This window comes from Vulpes lagopus, chromosome 9, assembly GCF_018345385.1.
Source record: "Vulpes lagopus strain Blue_001 chromosome 9, ASM1834538v1, whole genome shotgun sequence".
Lineage (NCBI taxonomy): Eukaryota > Metazoa > Chordata > Mammalia > Carnivora > Canidae > Vulpes > Vulpes lagopus.
This window is the reverse complement of record NC_054832.1, coordinates 19,783,472-19,809,340: the sequence shown is the minus strand read 5'-3', so window position 1 is coordinate 19,809,340 and position 25,869 is coordinate 19,783,472. Positions and strand designations below refer to the sequence as shown.

At 38.8% G+C, this 25,869-nt stretch overlaps 1 protein-coding gene across 2 annotated transcripts in view; it reads left to right on the top strand.

Annotated features, from left to right (window-relative positions):
- The window catches only part of MAL2 (mal, T cell differentiation protein 2), a 68,327-nt gene extending 45,684 nt beyond the window's left edge, over positions 1-22,643 (top strand). Inside the window, exons 3-4 of one of the 2 annotated variants that reach the window (XM_041769391.1) lie at positions 9,646-9,770; positions 22,628-22,643. In XM_041769391.1, coding sequence (XP_041625325.1) covers positions 9,646-9,770; position 22,628 — 126 coding nt within the window. In that variant the 3' untranslated portion in view covers positions 22,629-22,643. Of the gene's footprint in view, positions 1-9,645; positions 9,771-17,941; positions 17,958-22,627 lie in introns of those variants that run through there. The other variant, XM_041769390.1, reaches the window with a different exon arrangement.
- Positions 22,644-25,869: the final 3,226 nt, after the last annotated feature.

Sequence of the window (25,869 nt, the reverse complement as noted above, 5' to 3'; positions counted from 1 at the left end):
GGAACTCTAAAGGAAGGCAGGAAAATGAAGGTCAGAAGGCAGACTCCACCGCCTCTCCTGCTGCCAGTTTGTTGTAAGTGTTGGATGAAGCACCCAAGTTCTGAGCTCAGTATTTTATCCCTTCTTAAAAATAAGCCTCACAGAACTTGCCCAACGTGCCAGGCCTAATGACCACAATTCAATCCATAAAATGCTTTGCATTCCTTGGGGAAAGCTGCCATATAAAAGGTCAGGATACTAGCCTGGGCTTGTTTGGGTTTTGGGATCAAAATTTTGACATTACAAATTTGACACTATTATTTCTAAAAACCTCTCATGCAAGGGTAAATAACCATCTAAGGCTTTGGTGACTTCATCCCTAGGCACTTGAGTGTACTATGAGTGAGCATAACTTGAAGGCTTTGTATCTCCCTGTAGCAGGAAATTGGTTATATATAAATCAGGAGGGCCTCCCTGTGGAGTATAAATTAAAGGACAATTGAAAAATGAATAGTTGATCATCAGGGCAGGAAGGAGCATCGTGGGAAGTTAGAAAAGGAAAATGAGTAAGTTGAAAATCTAAATTAGGAAAGGGAAAAATTTTGAACATAGAGATCTGAAAGAGATTAAAGGTATTTGAAGATGTCAAGCAAAAAGATCTTGCTATCAGTCCAATTAAAAAGATTAAGCATGTATTTTTGTTAACTTTTTATTTTGAAATAATTTTAGATGTACAGAATAGTTGCAAAGAATGGTAAATCAAGTTCCCATATACTGTTCACCAAACTTCCCCTAATGTTAACATCTTATATAATAATAGCACAATTATTGAAACCAAGAAATTAACATTGACACAGTACTCCTAACTAACCTACAGACTTCATTCAAATTTCCCTGGTTTCCCTCTGTGTCCTTTTTCTCCAGGAAGATCCAGTTTCGGATCCTACATTTAATTTTGTTGTCATGCCTCCACAGAGATCTCCTCCAATCAGTGACAGTTCATGAGTCTTTTCTTTCAATACCTTGTCATTTTCTTTCTTTTTTGTTTTAAGATTTTATTTATTTAATTGAGAGAGAGAGAGGGTATGAGCAGGGGAGAGGAGGCAAAGGGAGAGGGAGAAGCAGATGCCCTGCTGAGCAGGGAGCCTGCATGTGGGGCTCAATCTCATGAGCTGAAGGCAGATGCTTAACCAGCTAAGCCACCCAGGCACCCCAACTACCTTGACATTTTCAAAGAATACCAGTCAATTACTTTGGGGAATACCCTTCAGTTTGGGTTGTCTACTTCTTCATGTTAGACATGAGAAATTGGGCAAGCAAGCATAGCACAGAAGCAATGCTGGGCCTGTCTCAGTGCATGAGAGCAGATGTGAACTATGTTGTTATGTCTGATTACGGTAACATACACTTTGATCACTGGGTAACGTGCGTCTGCTGGAGTTCTTCACTATAAAATTACTATTTCCTCCATTGTAATTTATAAGTAGATTATGAAGAAAGACTTTGCAATAATGCAAATATCCTTTTCTTTAAAGCAAAACAAAACTTTATGTGTTTAGTGCGGTTTTAGGGTCACAGGAAAATTGAGGAGAAGGTAAAGATTTCCCATATCCTCCAGCTCCCACACATGCACAACCTCCTCCATTGTCACTATCCTCCACCTGAATGATGCAGAGCCATATTTGTTGCAATCAATGAACTTACATTGACACGTACTAATTACACAAAGTCTATACATTAAACTTCATTAGGGTTCATTCCTGATGCTGTACATTCTATGGGTTTGGACAAAAATATAATGACATATCTCTATCATTATAGTATTATACAGACTATTTTCACTTTCTTAAAAATTCACTGTGTCTCATCTATTCATCCTTCTGCAAACCAGCCCCTGACACTGTTCTCTTTATTGTCTCCACAGGTTTGCCTTTTCCAAGATGCATATGGTTGGAATCATACCATATGTAGCTTTTGCAAATTGGCTTCCTTCGCTTACAAATATGCATTGAATCTTCTTCCATATTGTTTCGGGGCTTGATAGTTCATTTCTTCTTAGCACTAATGATATTCCATTTTCTGGATGTGCCAAGTTAGGCCATTCACTTACTGAAGGACATTTTGGTTGTTTCCAAATTTTGGAAATCATGAATCAAGTTTCTATGAACATTCACATCCAGGTTTTCACTTGGACATAAGTTTTCAAGTCCTTTGGGTAAATACTAGGAAAGGAGATTGCTGGATCATATAGTAAGTATGTTTAGTTTTGTAAGAAGCTACCAGACTGTCTTCCAAAGTATATCATTTTGTATTCCTACCCAGCAATGAATGAGAATTCCTGTTGTTCCACATCCTCACCAGCATTTGGTGTTGTCAGTGTTCCAGATTTGGGGCATTTTAATATATATATGATATATATAGAAATATCTCATTGTTGTCCTAATTTGCATCTTTCTAATAACATATAATGTATAGCTTCTTTTCATACATATATCACTTTAATCATGTACTTTTGCCCACTAATTTTAGGATTTATCAAGGGTTCTTATCTGCAAAAAAATTAGCTGTCACTTTTGCCTAATGATAATCTTTCTATTTCCCTTGTTCTTTCTACATTTAATAAGAGCATAATACTGCTTTAGTGAGGTCAAAGGGGAAGAAGCTTCACATTCTTATTTGTATTCTTTTTTTACCAAAGAGAATATTTTCAAGCTCTCCTAATACTTGGTGTAAATAGAACTCATCCTAACCCATTTAGGAGATAAATGGAATTTTCATTTCAATAGGCACAGCCTGAAATAGCCACTTGATGATCAAAGTTAAATTCTCATAATTTAGGTCCTTTTTATTGAAAAATTCAGCCGTTAATCTTGAATTCCAATTCAGTGCTAGGTACTAGACTGAGCACTGGAGATACAGTACGGGCTAATACAGACATGTTCCCAGTCCTAATAAAGTTTTCAGTGGAACAGAGAAGGCAAGTGATAATATAATTCATTGAAATTGCTGTGAGTTCATAAATGCAGAATAGTTCATTCTATAGAAGAATAAATGTGCCTAACCTAGTCTGGGTTAGGTGACTGGTCTGATCTACAAGGGTGTCTCAAGCAAGAAAAAGCTGAAATTGCTGAAAGAATACTAGTATATAAAGAGAAATCATGAGGCTGAGGAGAGTATACAGGGAAAATCTTGCAGGCTATATCAGAACATATCAGAACCATTAATATTGACCAGGGGAGCAATGGAAAGTCACTTCAGGGCTTTTAACAGAGGTACAACAAATTTGTGTTTGCAATTCCTAAAGACGACACTGGCAAGCTGTGTGCAGACTGGTTATAAGTGAGGTAATAGAGGCTATGAAAAGACCATTTGGGAGCTTAGTGAGGAAGGACAAACAAGATACAAAGGTATTTCGGATCAAGGTAATGATAGCATAAGTGGAAAAAAAGAAGGAAGATTCAGGAGATGCTAAAAGGTAGAATAAATCTGGACTTAGAATTGGCTGTGAAAGATGAAGAGACATATGTGTCCACGGTCACTTCCAGGAGTCTAACTTGGACAAATGAGTACACAATGGAGCACTCGGTGGATAGGGCAAGTAGAGGAAGAAGTTGGTGAGGGAAGTTCATGACTTCAATTTTGGACATAAACAATTTGGGGAGAAGCAAATAAATGTTAAATGGGGAGTGGATATGTGTGTCCAAAACCCAGGAAAAAGCTGATACTGCCAGCTTGGATTTTTGAGGTCATAAGCATATTGTTGCTATTTCAAACCATGGGAGATGAAGGATTGCCTCACGTGAGTGTGGGTTGAGAAGAAGATTCTGGAGACCTATGTCAGGAATGAGTCTCCTGGAAATGTCAGATGGGGAAAGATGTGTCACCTTCATCCGGGAGTGTCAAAAGGGTGAGAACAACAACAACAAAAAAAAGGTGATGACATAGAAAAGAAAGCATACATTCTTCTCTCCCAACAGTGTAGTTCTCCACCCCCACCCCCACCCCCACCCCCACCCCGTTCTTTCACTACCTGCCTACTTCTGTTTCTCCACTTCTTTATGTTATGTTGTGATATTGAATGGACATTTCCGGTCAGTCTACATGTCAAATGGTCTTTCAGCAAACTTCTCTACAGTTATCACCTCCTTCAGTTCCAGTTATCTGTTTCTGTATTGCAAACTAATCCAAGATTTACTGACTAACAACTTATTGTCTCTCATGGTTCTGGATTGGCTGGACTTAGCTAGATGTTTCTAGCTCAGTCTCTTAGGCAGAAGCACTCAGATGTCTGCTGCGGTTATCATCATCTGAACGTTAAAGTGGAGTGAGTCAACACGATGGATCGTTTACATGGCTGGTGGCTCATGCTGTCTGTCAGCTGGGGGTTCGGCTGAAGGTTCATCTGGGGTTATCTCTTGGAGCGTCTACATGTGGCTTCTGATGCCAGTGCTAAATGTGTTGTCTCTCAGCTCCAAATCTACCATTCTCTGCCCTTTCTGGGGATACTTCAACTGGACGTTGCAAACAATTCTTCATTGCCAGCTGGTGAGACATCAGGCTTTTCACAGAAGCCTCTGGGGTGACACTAATATCCCTTGGTGATAGAGGCAGGAAGACATTTCTCTTCAGGGTTGTGATCTTCCATTATTATCATGCGGGATAGGACCCTGGTGGTCCTTGTGGACAAACTCCAGATGCACCCTCAGATCATGCTTTGCTCCCTGGCAACCATTTGGGTAACTGCAGTAGGCAGCTTCTGTTGTAGCTCTCAGGCCACGTGGTCCCCCCCAGGCCCTTATCTGGGCAGCTCCAGCTCCCTCCTCAACCCTACTCTCTTACCTTTTTGCTACTTGCAAGCTGCCTGTTTCTAGCTAGTCACAACCTCTTCTAAGAAGTTCAAATCTCAGCACTGGGGGAAGGGACTCTCTCCTAGTCCTAAATTCCTTCTCTTGTCCTAGAGGGGATGCTTGGCCTCTTCAAATCCCATTTATTCTTTTAGTAGTTGACCACCTCAACTAGATAGTAATTACTTATATTACATTTTCCCCATTCAGATAACACTTGACTAGGTCCTAATTGATTTACCTCTCTGTGTGGTATGTCTGGGACTGCTCTTGGGATGGGCTCCTAAAGAGAGTGACTTGGGAGTTATCCCTAGCTTATCTTTTCTTCCCTATATATGTTTATCGTCCAGTTATCTCATCTAGTACTTGGTTTAAAATACCATCCAGATGCTGGTGGTTCCCAAATTGTACCTCCAACCCATAATACCCTACTGAGCTCCAGTTCATATATTCAGCGATGCCCTTAACCTAATAGGTAGTTCTAGCAAAGCTCTTAATTTCCCACATCTTCATATAGACATATTATTTAAAGGAGGCACCACTACTTGTTCAAGCTGATTCCAATACTAAAAAAATGGTTTCATTTTCCCTCCAAAGTGCACTGAAAAGCCCCCCCAATCATCCCTCATCTGACCTCCCAATACCCCTAACCACATCTAATGTTTTCTTCATACACCAACCAGAATAAACATTTTAAAACCTAAATCAGATCATGGCACACCCTGGGTTTTCTCCAGTGATATCCTACTGCACCAGCCAGCCAGCTGGTAGGCCAGCCAGCATTTGTAGAACACTGTGAATTTGTGTAGAACCACAAACCATCTGACTCCTGCCTACTCCTTTAAACTTACCTGATTTTTCCTCTCATTCCTTCTGCTCCAACCACACCACCTCTCTTGAATTCCCAGAACATATAAAGTCTTTTCTTTCGTCTGGACTTCCAGAGCTTGTCCTCTGCCTGTGATGTTCTTTCTCTGCTTTTTTGCACATGGTTCAGGTCTCCTACAAGGGCCACTCCTCTGGCACTTTCCATACACTCTCACTTTTCTCTTTGTGTTTCTCTCTTAGTGTGATTAATCAGTTTTCAATTAGTTCCTTTTTTTATAATCGGTGTCCTTATTTTTGGAATATAAGCTCCATTTATCAATTCTACAAGTATTTTCTAAATTCTTACTATGTTTCTGATTTTTTCTGGGCACAAGAATACAGCAGTGACCAATGTCCTGCCCTCTCAGAGATGACATGTGCTATAGGTAGTTAGTCAGCCAATATCAGAGTGTAATAAGGAACATCCAATTTTAATTAATTCCAAATAAAAACAAATAACAGAGCCCAAATCTGAAGAGAAATTGTCCATATTACTTATAATGCTAAGAATATTTGATAAATCTCTATAATGTAAACTTTCAGCAATAATCAAAGCAGCTCTGGTGAGCAGAGAATATCAATATGGGAAGATGCAACTTTCATTGCCATGTTTACATCTTCCATTCTGGTTTTAACATAGAAGGTGGTGGTGACATTTACTTGTTTTCCTTAGTCGTTCTTGTAGATTCATGTAGGTGTCTCCATCTGGAGCTTTATTTCGAATCTGTGTTGAATGCCAGCCAGCATTTGTAGAACACTGTGAATTTCTTTTATAACAAGCTTATGGAGAATGGTAGCTGGGGTGGGGAGGAAAAACTACCCAGACTTTCATGCATGCGGACTTCCAATAATATCAAACTTTAAAAATTTGATCCATGCATGTGCATCCCATCTCACTGTAGATTCCAGAGGACAAACAAGAAATGCAGTAAGAATGAACACACCATGAACAGAACACAACCTTGGGCCAGAGGAGACAGAAACTTGTATTTCATTTAAATAGATGGAAGGACAAAACTTCCAAATTTTTTGAAGCTACTCACTACAAATTACCTATGCACAGAGTTAACCTGTATTTAAAAAATTCTATTTGAAAAGAAAGTTACATTGATCACAGTGAGCCTTAGAATCTTAAAATCTTAAAATCATGATGCTCCATAGAGCATCATGGATGGTAGATATCAAAAATCAAAAGCATGAATCCCCTACCCTATGTCCCTGCCAAGCAGTCTTTTAGATCATGTTTACATACCTCTGGTGCCAAAACACTCAATGCTTTTTCATCTAAAGATATTTCAGGCTGTTAAAAAGCTCTTACTTATGCAATTCAAGTGTCTCTAAGTTGCTAATATAAAACTTTCCAGATATCAATTTTCATTAAGGCAAAAGCAAAATGCCTCAAGGCCTCCATCTTATATACTTGAAAATTTTAGTTTTCCTCCCATATTCCAAGGGATGATTTGTGGGTCCAGTGGTCTCCTAGACCCTCTGATTCTGGATCCCGGCTTATATTGAATGTGCCATCTGGGTTCTTTTATCTTACTTCCAGAGGCAGCTGTCCACTTGTTGCATATTGTGCCCCATGTGGTTGATGGCCATGCCCATATTTCATTTCTTAGAGTACCAACTACTACAAGCCATTTATGAAACTTGTTACTGCAAATGAGTACGGTCACAGAAGGAGAGCAATTATTAGATAGTACAGTTATGGAGACAATTGGTAATTTCAACACACAGATTCAGTTTGTCACTGGCCATTCTTCTCCTTAGTCTCTGATCTACCACTATGACCTCTCTCACCCACTCTGTCAGTCTCTCTCTCTCTCCCCTTCTCTCTCTTCCAACCTACAATGTGCAGGGCTGACATCTAAAAACGCTCAATTTTGTCTTACCTTATTATGGAAAGTAACTCACTCTCTAGTTTCTTCCGACTCAGACTAGTTTGATGTGGGACATTATACTTGCATAGTAAAATTGTATTATAGAGTGGTTTTTGCATGCAAAGGAACAGTTTTCTCACTTTGATTAGCTCTGTTTCCTTGGTTCCTAAAGTAACCAGCTCAAACTGTAACTCACTTTAAAATAACATAAATGTCTTCCCTAAATCCTTTTTAAAAAAAATATTTTATTTACTTATTCATGAGAGACACAGAGAGAAAGAGAGAGAGGCAGAGACACAAGGCAGAGGGAGAAGCAGGCTCTATGCAGGGAGCCCTGCGTGGGACTCGATCCCAGGTCTCCAGGATCACACCCTGGGCTAAAGGCGGCATTAAACCGCTGAGCCGCCGGGTTGCCCTCTTCCCTACATCCTTATGTTGGCCTGAAATGGTTCTTCTTAATGTTTCTATGTATTGATTGCATGATAGTTATTGATCTTTTACTTTATGCTAAACACCACACTAGGTATTGAGGGATATAAAGACCCAAATCCTGCCTTCAGTTATCTAGAGAAAATTCAAAAGCAATTAAAATATGTTCTAAAAATTGTTCTTCTGGAGCTAAGCACAGTGTTTATGGGTGAAATACCGGAGTGCACTTACTCTAGACATGGAACACTGGGTTGAGTTGTGTCTACTTCAAAACATGTATCCAAGTCCTAACTCCCAGTACCTGTGAATATGGCATTTGGAAATAGGGTATTTGCAAATATAACTAAATTAAGGATTGCTAAATGAGATCATCATCATCCTGGATTTAGAGTGGGCTTTAATTCCAATGACTAGTGTCCTTAAAGAGAAGAAACAGGGAGATGACACAGAGATAGGGAAAGAGAGTAACGTGAAGGTCTGTAGGCAGAAATTGAAGTTGTGCTGTCACAAGCCAAGAAATGCCAGGAGCTCCCAGAAGCTGGAAAAACCAAGGAGACATTCTCTTCTAGAAGCCTTTGCAAGGACTATAGCCCTTCCAACACCTTAACAGCAAATTTCTAGCCTCCAGGTGTGAGAAAACAGATTTTTACTGTTTTAAGGCACCACATTTGTGTTAATTAGTTGTAGCACCCCTAGGAAATTGATACAGAGGGTTGTCTAAACTTATCCCAGGCATATAATGTTTAAACTAAGAAATCAATGTGAACAGGTTAGTGAAGGGTTAAGAGGGATTGGAGAGTGTCCTGACTCAGAGAACAGTACCGGCATAATATGAATCCGTCAAGTGATGACTGCTACAATTTTCTATTTCCTATGAGAGCAGGAAATGGAGATTGTGCACAGCTAACAAAAGAAAATATATAACCATATAGGTTTATAATATAATGTAAAATACTTAATATGTCTCTATGCTTGTAGCATATGAGCAATATTAGTTATGAGTCACCAAGTTAAATATTAATTAACATCTAAATATTCACTTTCAAATATAGGTAGACTTTCAAAATTGAATGAAAAGTAATCCTCTTATGTGTTCTGCATGTTGCAATTCTGTACGAGAGGAAAGCTCAGTGACTCAGGGGTCATTTCACATCACAGCACTTAAAACACCGAAGTACAACAGAAAATAGCCTCACCCTCTCCCGACCTAAACTGAAGGTGAGAATCTATTTAGCACAGCAAAGGTTGAGCACATTGACCTCACTTGGGAGGCCTAAGAAATTATTGTCTTGTGCAACAATATCAAACTTTAAAAATTTGACTACCAGCATTTTTAACGATCAAGTTAAAATTTGGAAAATTTAATACTTATTCTTGTGCCCTGGAAATGCATTCCATGAGGTGACATTAGTCTTCAGCTTCAGTTTTGGCCGAATACTCATTTTAACTCTGGGTCACCTGACATTCAGCCACAATGTGTATTTGGTTCCCCTCTCCCATGTGTCTCATGGGCTTACCCTGAAGGGTCTGCTGTGTAACATGGCTAGCACTATGGTAAACAGCCAGGAAAGGGCAAGATGCGTGACAAGAAAGTAAAGTGCTTAATTAACATAAAAATATTCTATTGTTCCTGAAATATGTTTAAGAAAATCATCTGGGGAAGAAAAATGGAAGCCCAGAGAAAGTTCCTGTGTCCAACTGAAGGGCTGCTCCATTCTACTCAAAGAAGCATTTTGGTGAAGTCCAATCACAAGAAACAACTCATAGCATGGTGAGTGCCAACGGGACAAAAAATACTGGTTGACAAAAAAGCGATATGGTGCGCCTATTGGTGCAGGAAAAAGAGTGATAGTAACTGATGGACACAGATGGAGGGGTTGACCTTGGTTAAGAGAGAGGTCACTTCCTTCCCAATACTGATAAGACATACGATGAAGAGAGGGGAAAGCTGTGTTTTATCTTGTTTTGTTTTGTTTGCATTTTGAGACTGAACACATTTCAACCTGGGTTTCTGTCTTCTGGGGACTGCTGAGTCTCCAGTTCACTCTCACACCTGGGGCATAGGGGACTCTACATTTCTATTATGGTCCTTCGAGCTCTAGTTTAGTCAAAATCTCTGCCTACCTCCTCAACTTCTCTGCTGCTTTCAAATTTGCAAATGCCTTGAAAGAAAAGTGAGGCCAATGTGCTTTCAGCCCTCTCTTCTTTTCTTGGATCTTGGGTGCACAAGTCCTGCTGTCTTGGTAGCTCTCAGATATCTTCAAATGTTTTGGTGCTTAAGTTCTTTGCCTTGATTCAGCTATTTCAGTTGTTTTCAGAAAGAGGTTTAATCAGATACAGCTAGTCAGTTAATTCATGGAAGTCTAGCTGCATTTTTCCCCAATATTACCTACAATTCACTCCATGTCCACATATCCAGAGATTCTGATCTGGGATCACATATGGTTTATTTTTTTAAAGATTTTATTTATTTATTCATGAGAGACACACAGAGAGGCAGAGACATAGGCAGAGGGAGAAGCAGACTCCTTCTTGGGAGACCAAAGCGGGACTGTATCCCAGGTCCCTGGGATCACACCCTGAGCCTAAGGCAGATGCTCAACAACTGAGCCACCCGGGCATCCCCACGTGTGGTTTAAAAAACAAAACAAGACCCCATGGGAAATAGCACCCACACCTTCATCCTCCTCCCTTGATAGTCATGGGTTTAGAGACTCTTTTCTAGAAGCAGTCTGAGACTCAGATTTTGGAAGTTTATGGAACAACCTTCCTGGCAGCTAAACTCCCCAATCACTATCACCTTCCTTTTAGACCTAACGTGGCTACGAATCACACTTGCCACTTGAGAGTAATTATTTCCAGGTACAACAGGCTTTTAAAGAGCCTCTAAAATACACAATAATTTTTTAAATTAAGTAAATTTTTTTCTGTTTCCCCCAAATCTCCAAGATAAGTTTGACATTTTCCTGTGTCCTTATACATTGACTTATTTGCTTCACTTTTTTTGTTTTTTTGGGGGGGAGGGGGGTTTGTTTTTGCTTTCTTGTGAGGCAGTAAAATACACATTCCTGGATTTATTCCAACATGCGCTATAGGCATCACCAGGTCTGAACCCACCTTGTTCTCCCATAGCACCCAATAGGTGACTCTGAATGCCTCTATTAGTTGTTCAGAAAGTGAGGTCATGGCCTGAGGAAGAGGCAAAGAGCCAGTTACTTAATAAGAAAATAAGCCTTTCATCTGAAAAATAAAGACTATAATTTCTAGCTTTCCAAAATTTTTCTGAGCAACTACAAAAGAATTATTGAAAAATGTGTTTTTAATATACTTTTGAGAAAATCCCTTGAGCCTTATCAAAAATAAATACTTGTACTATCCTGATGTCTACACTTGGAGAATTCCTATCTGGATGCAAGAGCTAAGGACAAGACAGAGCAAAGCAATCACTCCTCTGAAGAATCACACTGCTTGGGGAGGATGGAGAAGAGGGTGGCACTCAGTTCAGCTCATATGTTTTGATTGGTGTATGAAATACCACCTCCTGGAATGAAATCCCGGATGAAGGGTGACCACCCTTCTTTCTTTGAGGTTTAAATTAGCCCTTTCTTTGAGGTTTAAATTAGCCAATTGCTGCATCGGAGGAGGTGAGTCTGCTTTTCTAAGGAAAAAAAAAAATTGTGTCATGTTGACTTAAATTTCATAGCATGACGAAGAAAGAAGTCTTTTTAACAGAAGGGCTAAAATACACAGCAGCCATGAAAAATATCTGTGAAATTGTCTTTCAAAATCATCCCTATTTTTTCAGGAAACTGCATATTTCAAAGAAAATGTAGAAGAGGACATGGTTGTAACTAGGACTGTCTATTACTAGAAAATGCCCTTCCTTTTATAATACACATAGGAAATCTCTATTTTCCAATTTCCCACAACAAACAGTATTTTACATTTATAATTAGAAAAGTTATATTTAAAGACCTTTAAAAGCTTTGAGCCGGTCCCCTTGGCACCTTGCTAACAGTTCCTATTGGGTTTAAGTGAGCTTGGCAAGCTGACTAAGAGAAACATTTATCACTGTGTTATCATTAGAAGCTGCCCCATGTCCTGCTCAGCACTGACAGGACATCCACTGTGAGTTAATTGCTTGTTCAAAATTTAAAAATATGTGATAACCTCACCCATCATCAGGGTTACTGTTTCTCATCTTGAAGTAGAAATGAACTTGGATTCTAGCCTCCTGGACTCTGAACAAGAGAAGTAAGTCCAATAATTCATTCCTCTGCTTTGTCACCATTGTGGAGAAGAGCTCTTTCTAAAATGATCCACATGGATCCGTAGTGTGGTTCAACCCGGAGCCAGTCTATACATAGGAGCCAATGAGACAATTTAATCCCAAGAGTACCAGGCAAAAACATCTTCCCAATAGCTTATCATTCATATTGGCCATTCCTTTGTATTATCCTAAAGCATCTCCTAGCTAACATTCAACGATACAAGGTCCTGTACACGTAAGAAGGGCTTTCCATGCATCATCTCATTTCTCTTCACAAACGCCCTGTGAAATCAATGGCTTGTTATTTTTGCAGTTTTAGTGAGCAAATTGAGAATCAGAGAGATTAAGTACCTGCCCAAAACCACAGGGTTAGTAACCAACAATCTCAGACTCAAACTCAGGTCTGGCCTGATTCCCACACCCCATGCTCAGAACCATCTTGTGACATTGTCTTTTTCCACGGCTCCTGGGAAGTTTCAGGTAAGTTAGTAAGTAGGTGTACAAGCTACTGAATGACCCTGGCAAGCTACTTAACCAGTCTGAGTTGGATTTCGCTTAGTTGTGAAATTAGCCTGGTAACAATACTTATTTGAAATGGCTGTCATAATTAGTAAAAGGCAATAATGCACGCAAAGTGTTTCTGAGACAGCCTAGCCCTCATAATGCTAAATAAATTTCAGTCTATTATTTTCTGTGAAGATAAGCTCATTACTTGTTCTTATTGTCTAAAATATAACCACCCCAACAAAATACCTTTTAAGTATTAGAGACATCTTTATTGTTCAATACTAATCCATTTGGGGCCAAACCATAACTAATTCTATGTAAAACCTTGAGCACATCTAACTGGTCTTCTATTTTATCCATGTTTCTCCATCAAGTCTTCAGAAAACAAGGAAAACTTTACATTACATTCTTACAAAATCTAGACATACTCAGTCGAGGCCATTCATCTTCAAGACATGCCTAACCAGTCTAGAAAGTTCATTTAAAAATAAAGAGAAAAGAAAAGGCAGACATGAAGATAGTTTGTTTTGTATAAGATGGAAATACATGTTAGGTTTCTTTAACCTAATATAGCCAAAGTTTAATCCCTTATCTTGCTAAGAAACCAGTTGTTCATCTTGTCTGTATTACATTGGATGATGCCACCATCATTCAGGCTCTCTAGACACAGAAATCATAAAGGCTGTTATTTATTTTTTTTATTTATCTTAAAAATAATGAAAAACCTCAAGCATAATTATAATGAGAGAGGGGATCCCCTGGGTGGTGCAGCGGTTTAGCGCCTGCCTTTGGCCCAGGGCGCGATCCTGGAGACCCAGGATCGAATCCCACCTCGGCCTCCCGGTGCATGGAGCCTGCTTCTCCCTCTGCTTCTCCCTCTGCCTGTGTCTCTGCCTCTCTCTCTCTCTCTGTGCGACTATCATAAAAAAAAAATTATAATGAGAGAATAATCAAGAAAAGCTTGATGGTACCAACTGTCTCTCAAGTCTGTTCAATATGTACGTTTTGCAATATTCGCTTCAGATATTTTTTTCTAATTGTTTTCAAAGAAGGACTTTATAGATACTATAAAGTTTTCTGTATAAAACTCCCCGATCTCATTCTCTCCTTTTTCCCTGAGGTAATTACTATCCTGAAATGTGGTTTATCACTTTGTATGTTTTTAAAACTCTGTCACATATGTTTGTATCTATAAATAATACATAAGATTCCTTTGCATATTATGCAGAAGGCATTATACCATACCTATCTTTTAACTATCTCTTATATTTCATATTGCAATTTTCCTGTTATATCATTGTGGAAAAACTTATATGTTACTCTTTTCCTTTACTTGCCAGGTTTCAGAATAATGAATTGGTACTCTTGCAACCTACAAAAGGTGACCTGTGGGATTCTTAAAAAAATACCTTTATAATCTCTTGAATTATAACATATTTGGTGCTTCCATCAATGGCAGAAACTATTCACTTTGATATTCTGATGGTTTTGTACTCTGGACACCATTGTTTGAAGAGAAAACTATATCATAGTCTCGGGTCAGCCAATTGATGACTTAAAGCATGGTATGAAATCAGAAGGCCTTTTTAACAGCATTTAATAGAAGGAAAACTTAAAAAAAAAAAAAAAGCCAGAAAACCTCAACAAGCTCCTAACCAAAGTCAGAGGCCACATGGAAAGAGCAAAGCCCAAAGGCTTAGGTTAGGATAGGGTCACAGGGTAGATGCAACTGTAAATACTGAATCTCTACATGCCCTGAAGCCCTCTGTACTGCATAAGTGGCCTATTTCCTCTCGCTAGAAATAGCACCCAGATCCCCGTACCCACCTATGACCTTCCTGCTGGCAGGATGTACACAGACCTCAGCTAATGTATATACCTTCCAACATCTACTTCTACCTCTACCACCGGCCACTAGACCAATAACCAAGTTCAAGCATCAGCATTGCATAGACGGATGTAGTGCTGTCCTGATAAGGGAGGGAAGAGATTATTCACTAAAAGACCTATAGAACTTGGCTACTGTGTACCAGCAGAAATGAGAAAGGCTGAGAGAGAAACTTGAGGATCCTGACTGACAGCAGTGACAGGGAAGAAGGTATGTAGAATACTATGACAGCGGATAGGGTATCTGTAAGGCACTGGAGGAGTGTTGACAGAAGCACTTCATGCAGAAAAGATAAACCCAAATTCAGAGTAAGTGACTTTTTGAGTAAATGACTTTTTCATTAAGAATAAAGACCTGCCTCTTCTGTTACTGGAGTGGCCCATTATAATCAAACTGCCACCAGGTATCTGGGGGATCACTCCAAGGAATGGTACCCCTAGTCACTCTCTCCTGCTTAATTTGGGTTTCGCCTCAATGCAAGTCTTAGCCCTGGAAGAGGTTAAGATTCATTTCAGGACTTCATAAGGTCCAGACTGCCCAACATTATTTGATCTCACTCATGAATTAGGACCTGTGTGGCCTCCTCCATCTTTTCTAATAGGGGCACTGAGGTTCCAAGAAGATTTTGGCTTTGGAAATGAGTACTTACTTGTTAGTGATTTCTGGGTGCTCCAGGTCAAGGTCTTTAAATATTTTCTCAGGGTTTTTTGTCTTGTTTTGTATTATGCCCTATTTTTTGTTTGGTTTTGCTTTGTTTTTTTTTTTTTTATCATAGAGGGTGTTTTTGATTTTGATAATTTGGCCCCACTCACTTATATTTTCAAATTCATGAGAATATTTTATTACCTAATTTAGTTGAAGATATTTTTTGTTTGTACAATTTTTGTGGTGGTTGTTCATTTCATTTCAATTTAATTCGAGGAGAATAAAAAACTATTCCTTTGACACCACTACTTTTCTTCTTATATGCAGTATAATGTTGTATTATGTTACATTATATCATATCATATCATATGTGATTATATTTATGCATTATCTACATTTTTTAAAAAAGATTTGTCATCGCCATTCATGGCTCTTCTTTTTGATCTATGGTTCCCTCTATTTCACTGAGAAAGATTGATTCATCCTCACTATTAGTAGAAACTGCTTTGACCATAATCAGTATTTCCCTTAAGTCCCAGCAAACCTACCCTGTGCTTAGCTCTGGCCCTCCTCCTGCACATCCCTCCCCACAGAGCAAGTAGTCCTAGAAATCAAAAGAATGTGATCACCCAGTGTCTCTGTCCCTCTTTTAGACCAAAATTAGGGAAAGACTCAGGAATTCCCTGCCCAAATGGATACAAGCCCACTTCCAGGGCCTGCACAAGTTGGATGACACATGAGGGGTAGCCATGCTGTGGCTCTTTGTTAAGCCAAGGGTTGGGAGAGAGCCAGTGGATGGAGCTTTGAAGTATGGGCTGGAGCATCCACATTCACGTGTGCAAGACCCCTCACAGTATGGGTTGGAATTGGTCAGAGGGAAGTTTGGGTTGGCTGTGGGCTCGACCCTCCTTTTTACTCTACCGCAGGCTCCGTAAGTATTAGGGGTGGGTCTGCCAATGATCCTCAAATTATAAAATCTTACAGTTTCTCAAATTTCTCAAACTATTTCTGACTTGTTTTGCAACTCAGCTCCCCCACCTAATCACTTCCTTTCTCCACTGCCTTTTTCAGATTTTTAGGGATGTCTAGAGCCTTTTGCTATTTCAACATGGTGCTAAAGGGCATCTCATGCTGAGTGGGGCTCTCAGTCCATTACATAAGACATTTCTCTAGTTATTAAAAAATATTATGCTGGATTCAAGTAACACAGTGAAGCTCTCCAGCATCAACAGTACTTTCACAATATTTATTTTCTTATCATGTGCACAAAGATACATATATGCACATGGACAAGCGTAATATATTTAATGCATTCACTTTGCTCAATATACTTCATCATCTCTAGCATTTCTTTTAAGCATATGACCTTTTCTAGACAATTCTTTTCTTTAGATTTATTTTTCTAATTTTCTTTAAAAATACTTTTACTTAATAATAATAGATAGACAAAAATGGTTTAAAAACAGGAGCATAAGTTACCATCCCAATAGAACAGTGAAAATATGGGAACAGTATTATATGAATCCTCCAGTGCACATTCCAACCTAAAGGATTTTTGCTAGCACATGTATGTAGACTCATTAGCATGGATTTCAACTAAAGTAGTAAGTTTTGGGTAGATATTTTATAAGAAGTTAAGGGAAGATTTGGACAGCGAGCATTCACATAGTGAGGGAAACTTCTACTTCTCTCTGTTGTATAATCTCTGTGCTGCCAAAAAAACTTATGTTTCCAGTGTAAATGTTATTCTAATTAAGTTTCCCTAGTTAAAACTATGAATAGTTTTTCACAAATATAAAAAACTCTAAATCATGAACACATCTTTCAAAGACATTCATAACCTGATCTCAACCTAGCTTTCCAGCTTCATCCTAACTTCTTCCAGTCATACCAAAACCATATAAAGCCACTTACTCAAACAATCCATGCACATATACTGATTCCTTTCTTTGGAATATCCTTCTCCATTTGGTACCACACCTACTTTCTCTTTTTTCAAACCTCTAATGCTTCCTTTTCCATCCTCTTGCTTAGCAGATAACTGCATTTTATTTTTCAGTAAGAAGATTGAAGAGATAACTTTGCTTTCTGATTTGCTAAGAAAATTGAAGAGAATGTATACCAAATCTCACTACCGTGACTATATATCCATTGGCATCTACACCTTTAACACTGCCTTCCTTTGTGTTACTATAGACAAGCTGTCCTTGCTTCTATGCAAGGCCAGACCCTGTATGTTTGTGCTAGATCCTTACATTCTTATTGACCATTATGCCACTGAGATCTCTCTTCAAGAAACAAACTTACCATTCAGCTGCAAGGAGGGCAGTTGGATGATAGCCTTCAACTTCAGAGCCTTTTTGGATCTATCTTAGCTTTCAAGGTAAGACTTTGGATTCCTGTATAGTCCTCATCTTACGATGGACCATTAAAAAGTTACTAGGATCTATTTCTCCTCCACATGAGATAGCTTTACTAGGAAATGTTTGCTTCCAGGTTTCCTTTTGCTTTTTCTGAAGCTCTCCCTACTCAATCCTGCTTCTATCCCCTCTTATTTCACAGATGTCAGATTTGAATCATGGACTGAAGGCTTCCCCTACCTAATATTTTTTCTTCCCCCTTTATCTTTCAGACATTCTTACAGGGAATTTGCACTGCCAATTTCATCTGTGTCCACTTCCCGAAGGATCAGAACTATCAGAGTTAATAGTCAGAATGAATTGAGAATTGGATTTGAGAACTGAATCCCTTACCACCCAACTGCCAATAAGGACACAAGTGGTCAGAGCTTTACCAGGACATCTTCTATGAAGTAAAAGACTAATTGTTATAAGTGCATCTCCCAAAACAAGGAAGGAACCTCTCTGGGGTCCCCAAATAATTCTTTCATTTACACATTGGTTGACATGAAAAAGAGCCAGCTTTAAGTGAATGTGAAAGAACTATGTAGCAGGTCCAGACTGTGGTACAATAGCCCTACCACTTGGGTTATACATTCTAGCAGACCCTATACTATTGGGGGTGTCTGAAGTGGAAGATGTAGCATGGAGTTTCTGGCAAGGACCATTGGGCATACTACAAGGCAGGGTCCTGGGGTTCAACAGCAAGGCCAAAACATAGGAGAGTTATTTGCCTTTTAAAGACAGCTTCAAGGGAGTTAGTGGGCCCTGGTAGAGATGGAATACTTGGCCGTGAGACACCAAAAGCCACACCAGAATTCCCATCAAGAGCTGAGTTATATTAGAACCATCAAGTCATAGAATCAAATAGTCCCAGCAGCAATTCACGTTAAGATAAAAATGGTAGATACATTCAGGATTAAACACTAGTAAAGACCAGACAGTACAAGTGAGCTATATGATCAAGCACAGCAGACCCCCACGTCATCGTGCTGGCTGAATGCCCCTCCATCAGCTCACACTAATGAACATATTGTGGAGGGTATCTACAAAACCATCAGAAGCAGGAAGGAACAGCCTGAATTTAGTTTATGAATAGTTCAGCATATGGGTACAAGCCTAAATTAAATGATAACTGCATTATAGCCACACTCATAAAAATGATCTTGAAAAACAGTACAGAGGAAAAATCTTTCAGCTGGGAAGAATCTTAAACAGAACAACTGGCTTATCCACCTATAATAGAAAGATAAGTGGCCTAAAGTAAGAATATATACGGAATACATATCAGTGGCAGATGAGTCTGGAAAGTTGGTCAGGAGTATGAAAGCCAGGAGTTAGAAGGTTGTAGACAAATACTTAAAAAAAGACTTAAGGACAAAACTTTTGGAATAGAGGGTGAAGATGTATATGTGGGAGTGAATGTATTTTATTTGAAACATGTCCTTATCACATGTTAATAACTTCCAGAAAGCATTCGTAATTGAAAAGGCATTGAATAAACAAGCAGAAAAAAATTGGGCAAGCCAAGTGGCATTAGGCAGTGTTTGCCATCAGACTCTTGAATTGGCATGATGGTTCCATGAACAGAGTGGCTACAGCAGCAGAGATGAAGACTAATCATGGGCCCACCCTTATCAATGCCTCTGATTTAACAACAGAGCCCAAAAGTATATCCCTAATATGGCCCAATCCCTTGAGGAGACTGCCCAACCACTTGATGACAAGATGATTATATTGGATCACTGTGAACCTCATGTCTACTATGCATCTGGCTGCTTCTTCCTGATGAAAATAATATCCTCTATTTCTCTTCCTATTTCCGAATCTCAAATGAATGCCTTTCATTGGAAAATGATTCAGGAACAAGTTGAGGAAGAGAATTCAGGAAATGAAGTTCCTACCTTTTCTTCTGTGATGCAGAGATCTTACAAGGAGGTGGCTATGAAGCCAAGTTAATGACAAACATTTGACCATGGTCCATCCCTTGTCAACCTGGCATTTATACTCTTTTGTTACCCACAATTAAACTTCCAAGTTAAAGAAATAATAATTGCTGATGGCTGATTTTATAACAATCTTCAAGCATGATATATCAATGAAGAAAAAAAGGAATTTGACCCAGGCAAAATAATTTGTCTTTTGGTGAGAGAGTTATATATATTCTTTCTTTGTTAAGGTTAAATAAATTGGACATCTTAAGGAGAGGCAGGAGAGCATTTAAAAATGTGGACTCACAAGACAGATTGTTTGGGATCAATCTATCTCTCCTCCTTACTAGCTTGTGACATTCAGCCAGTTGCTTAGTTTCTTGACATCTCACTCTCCTTTCTCCTAAGATAGAGATAATAACTGCACCTATTTCAAAGGGTTGTTGTGATAAAAAAAAAATGTTCAAATATGTTAAAATGCCTAGATCCATGTCTACCATATAGTGGACATTCTATAAGTTCGGTTGTGATAATTCCCATCTTGAAGACAGTTTGTGGTTGTGCCTGCAGGCAAGAAAATGACAAAATGTCATTTTTTTTTTTAATTAAGACTTTATTTTGAGAGAGAGAGAGCAGGAGGGGAGGCAAGCAGAAAGAGAGGGAGAAGAAGGCTCCTCCCTGAGCAGGGAGCCAGAGGCAGGGCTCAATCCCAGGACTCTGAGATCATGACCTGATCCAAAGGCAGATGCTTAACCAACTGAGCCACTCAGGCGCCCCCAAATGACCTCTTATGATCTCCTCTAATGCAGAGTTTCAAAAATTTTTGTGGTTTAAAGTTGCTGAATTTGCCCAGTCCTAAAAGTTTTCCTACCCTTCCTACCTTATCTTCATCTTCACTGTCTTCTCTGTGGACAGAATGCTCTTAGCAGTGTATGGGAAACATCACTGACTCATGCTCTCCTCTGCCGCCATCCTCCACCATCAATCAGTTCATCTGGTCAGATCACCTTCTCACCAACCCACCTTATTCTCTTTTCTTTCTCTCATTTCCAAAAACTTTTCCATGCCTCCTCTGGTGTTTGAGGTTTTTCTTAAGTCTTCCTAGACAGTAGTTCTGATTTGGTCCAGGGAAGAATAACGTCAAGCATAGTCCTGGGATGGAAATTGCAAAGGCTCAAATATAATGCCAGCATTCCAATTTGGAACCCAGAGGGTTGGGAGTTCCATAGCTTGTGCACACTCAGCACTTTGCTCCCTTGAGTTATTGGTGCACATTGGATTATAAACTCTTTTAAGGACATGGCTTGTGTTTTATTCATCTTTGTATCTTTCCCAGCACCTGGCACAATGTTTTGCTCAATAAAGGATTGTTAATGGAAATAAATAAAATGAAATGGAATAATGTCCTTGGAAATTTGTGAATAGTTTAATTGCTTAGCAATGAGGTTATTTTCTGACATTTTCTTTTTATTTGAGTAACATTATTTTTAATACAAAAAAATTATAGATATGACAAAGATGATAATGCCATTATCCAGAGATAGCCACTGTTGTTACCTCTTGCATTTCATTCTAATATTTTAATTTTTTTACTTAAAGATTAATATCCTTTTCTGTATGCTATAGACTTTTTTAAACTGAATTTATTTTCTATTATTTACCTTAAGAAATGATATTGGATACATCAGATCTACTTGTTTAATTTGAAGAAGGCTAATTGTCAAAAACCTACTGTGAACCTCCTCTTATTGAACAAATATTAGATTAATTATTTTTCCATCTAGAACAAGATGAAAACATCAATAATTTAATTTACTCATTCATTTCTTTACTTACCAACAAATGGTTATAGGACTCCTTCTATATGCCAGACACAGTTACATGAGGATATTCTAGTAAGCAAAAGAGACAAAAATGTCTGCCCTTAATAGACATTTCATTCTAGTGGGGAGAGAGAGAAGTAAAAAATAATAAATCAATACATATCATGGAGTGTGTTAAGTAGTTATAAAAGCTATAGAGAACAATAAAGCAAGAAAGAAGGATAGAAAGTGCTTGCAGGCATCCATTTTAAATAGACACTATCTATGCAAAGACTTGAAAAATGTGAGGGAGTAAGTCATGCAGATATTTGGGATAAGAGCTTTGCCGGCAAACACAGATTAAGTGAAAAGTGGAGCTTGGACTAAAGTAAAGTAAATGAGGTGCCTCAGCTGTAAAACTTAAGGAAGCTCCCACTCTCAGTTTATGTAAATACAATTGATCCTGGAAAGACTGGGAGGCAGACTGCTCCTAGAAAGTTTCAGAACCAGTGAGGCGCTCAGTGTGCCTGATGCAAAGGGACCCATCTGTACAGCAGCTGCCTGAATCAGAGGTGTAAGACAACCACTGCAAGACCTCAGAGCATTGCAAGGAGGTTGGCTTTGATCTGAGTAAGATGGACAGCCACCATGGAGTTTTGAGCTGAGTATTCTAGTACAACTAAAAAAAGGAAAAAAAAAAAAGGAGTAACAATATAAAGAATGAAATTAATCTGCCATTATTGCAGATGCACATAGAAAACCTGAAAAAAAATCCACAGAACATATATTGGAAAAATTAGAGATGAGCATGGTTGCTGGATTTGAGGTCCAATTTATGAAATCAATAGTATTCCTCTATGACAAAAATATTGATAAGAAAATATTATAAATTCAATGTGAGATTTATGAGCAAATAAAGAAATTTGTACATTGTCCAGGCACTAATTGGACAAAATGTTCACAGTTTTTATAGAAAATTTTTAAGCTTTATTAAAAACCTAAGGAAGAAGGGAATAAATTGAATTAAAGCTTAAGGATTTAGTATTTAAATATCAATTGTATCCAAAGAAATCAATAAATTTAATACCAAAAGAATCAAGTTTCCTTTACCAGTTACCTCATGTCTACTATGGTATGTCTACTTGGTTACCAATAACCAATTAAAAATATAAATCTTTTCACGCAGATGGGGCCAAATGTGAAGAAGGAAGCCCCTGGCCCTCCCAAAACCGAAGTCAAAGCAAAGGCTTTGAAAGCTAAGAAAGCTGTGCTGAAAGGTGTGCATTGTCCCACAAAAAAAGAAGATCCGCAGGTCACCTACATTGTGAGGACCCAAAACCCTGCATCTCTGAAGGCAGCCCAAATATTCTTGAAAGAGCACCCCCAAGAGAAACAAGCTTGATCACTATGCCATCATCAAGTTCCCCCTGACTACAGAGTCAGCCATGAAGAAAATAGAAGACAACACACTTGTGTTCATTGTGGATATCCAGGCCAATAACCATCAGATCAAATAGGCTGTGAAGAAGATCTACATCATTGATGTGGCCAAGGTGATATGGTCAACACCTAGATCAGATTCGGATCATCTAAACTGAGTCTAGCTGGCTATAAGTATATATATATATATATGGATCCCTGGGTGGCGCAGCGGTTTGACGCCTGCCTTTGGCCCGAGGTGTGATCCTGGAGACCCGGGATCAACTCCCACGTCGGGCTCCCTGCATGGAGCCTGCTTCTCCCTCTGCCTGTGTCTCTGCCTCTCTGTCTCTCTCTGTGTGACTATCATGAATAAATAAAATCTTTAAAAAAAAGTATATATATATTATATATATATATATATATATATGTAACAGAAATTTAAATACTCTATAGCTAGCAACAAATCCCCTCAACAACTCTATAGATGTTCATCAAGATTTCTTGGAGGAACATTTTAAACCCCATTAAAATATGTAAAAGAAAATTTACAAAAGATAGTAATATACCATGTTCATGAATGAGACTGATTAGCATCATAAACATGTTACTTTTTCCCAAATTATTTTATAAATCTAATGCTGTTCCAATAAAAATTCCATTCAAACTCATTCCAGGGATCCCTGGGTGGCGCAGCGGTTTGGCGCCTGCCTTTGGCCCAGGGAGCGATCCTGGAGACTCGGGATCGAATCCCACGTCGGGCTCCCGGTGCATGGAGAGTGCTTTCCCTCTGCCTGTGTATCTGCCTCTCTCTCTCTCTCTCTCTGTGACTATCATAAATAAAAATTAAAAAAAAAACTCATTCCAAAACTTAGATTAAAATATGGAACTAGTTGTCAGTTTTAAAATGAAAAGGAAAGAGAAGTTCATCTAGTTATACATGAAGTTTTATATAAAGCCTTAGAAATAGTTTGGGTCTAGTACATAAGAACAAGTAAATTAATCAATAAAACATAATAATGAGTCCTAAAACATCTATGTAATACGGTAAAGTGATTTATCATGTTCATGCAGCCTACTTGGGTTAAACACCTACAATGTAAAAAACTAACGTAGGTTAATATCTATAATGCTAAAAGAATTCTTACAAATATATGTTAAAAAACAGTGAGCTGAGTTGAAAAATGAGCAAAATTTATCAACAGGCAATTCATAGTGAGTTCCAAAAAGCTAACAACTATAGATGAGATACTTGAAATTAGAGAGGTGCAACTCTACATTAGACTATTTTATACCCACTAATTTGGCAAAAATTAGGAAAAGTTGTAGTGTAAGTGCCTGACAATTAGCTTCTTTGAATGTGATAAAAGTGCCTGACGTTAAGCTGAAGCATCCCCGTGAAACGCAGGGACACCTGCACCCCAGTGTTTCTAGCAGCAATGTCCACAATAGCCAAACTGTGGAAGGAGCCTCGATGTTCATTGAAAGACGAATGGATAAAGGAGCTGTGGTCTATGTATACAATGGAATATTCCTCAGCCATTAGAAACTACAAATACCCACCATTTGCTTCGATGTGGATGGAACTTGAGGGTATTATGCTGAGTGAAATAAGTCAATCGGAGAAGGACAAACATTATATGGTCTCATTCATTTGGGGAATATAAAAAATAGTGAAAGGGAATAAAGGGGAAAGGAGAAAAATTAGTGGGAAATATCAGAAAGGGAGACAGAACATGAGAGACTCCTAACTCTGAGAAACGAACTAGGGGTGGTAGAAAGGGAGATGGGCAGGAGGTGGGGGTGACTGGGTAAGAGGCCCTGAGGGGGGCACTTGATGGGATGAGCACTGGGCATTATTCTATATGTGGGCAAATTGAACACCAATAAAAAATAAATTTATTTTTTAAAAAAGCTGAAGCATCCATTTCAAAGATATCCATCTCGAAAGAACACATCTGGATAGAGAGCCAGGTCCCTCCACCCATTAAGTTCCTGTGTTAGAAAGCCCTGGGTGACTAAGATAACTGGCCACTTGGTTGACCCTGTTTCCCTTCTCATGTTTTAATTCTTGCTTTCTGTTTTAAATTCACCAGCAAAGAGTGGTCTTGTGAAATCCTAGGAACCCTACCCTCAACCTCAATAAAGGTGGAGTCCCAGGTCTGTGCACGCTCTCTCTCTCCCTCTGTGACCTGGCTGTGTGACCTTGGGTGTGTTGCTGAGGTAAATTTTGCAATCATAATAAGCACCACAAAAGCAAGTCCAGCCACAACATTGGTTCTGTTAGGGAAATGTCCATGGGGGCCTGCCACCAATAGTGAAGGCTGGGGTGGGTGCACCCCCCATCAGGCATTACTAGTTCATAGCATCCCTATAGATAGGCTGAGACCTACACAAAATGAAGGTAATGTCACATTTGAAACACACCTGCAGGCGGAATTGTAAGCTAATGCAGTCATCTGGAGAGCAATTTGAAGTACTTAATGAAATGAAATATTAATAAATCCTAGTAAGCCTCTCTTTTATATATATCCCAGCGAGAATTGTCCACAGATCCATAAACAGGCTTATCTAAGAATTATCATCTCAGCACCATGTGCAGAAGTGGGGGATTGGTAACAACCTAGGTATGCATCTATGGATGGACAGATAAGTAGGAAGTGGTATGTTCAGTGCTTTGCTAAGCAGCTATCAGAAGCAATAGTAAATACAAACATACGAAACAAGTGTTGATGGGGAAAAAAGCTAAGAATCATAAGGTATAAATTGCTTTGTATTCATGCAAATTCAAAACACTTCTATATACAAAATAATAACAGTCATTGTCCAGAGAACTATACATCTTGAAGGACATCAGAGTGGTGCCCATGCCAGCAAGAGGAGAATGGAAAGAGATGGGTGATAAAGGAGAAAATACTGAAAGGAGATTAAATAAGAAGAGGGCATTGTCTCTAATGATAGCATTAATTACTAGGAAATAGGATTAACCTGATGTTTTATACTTGTGCT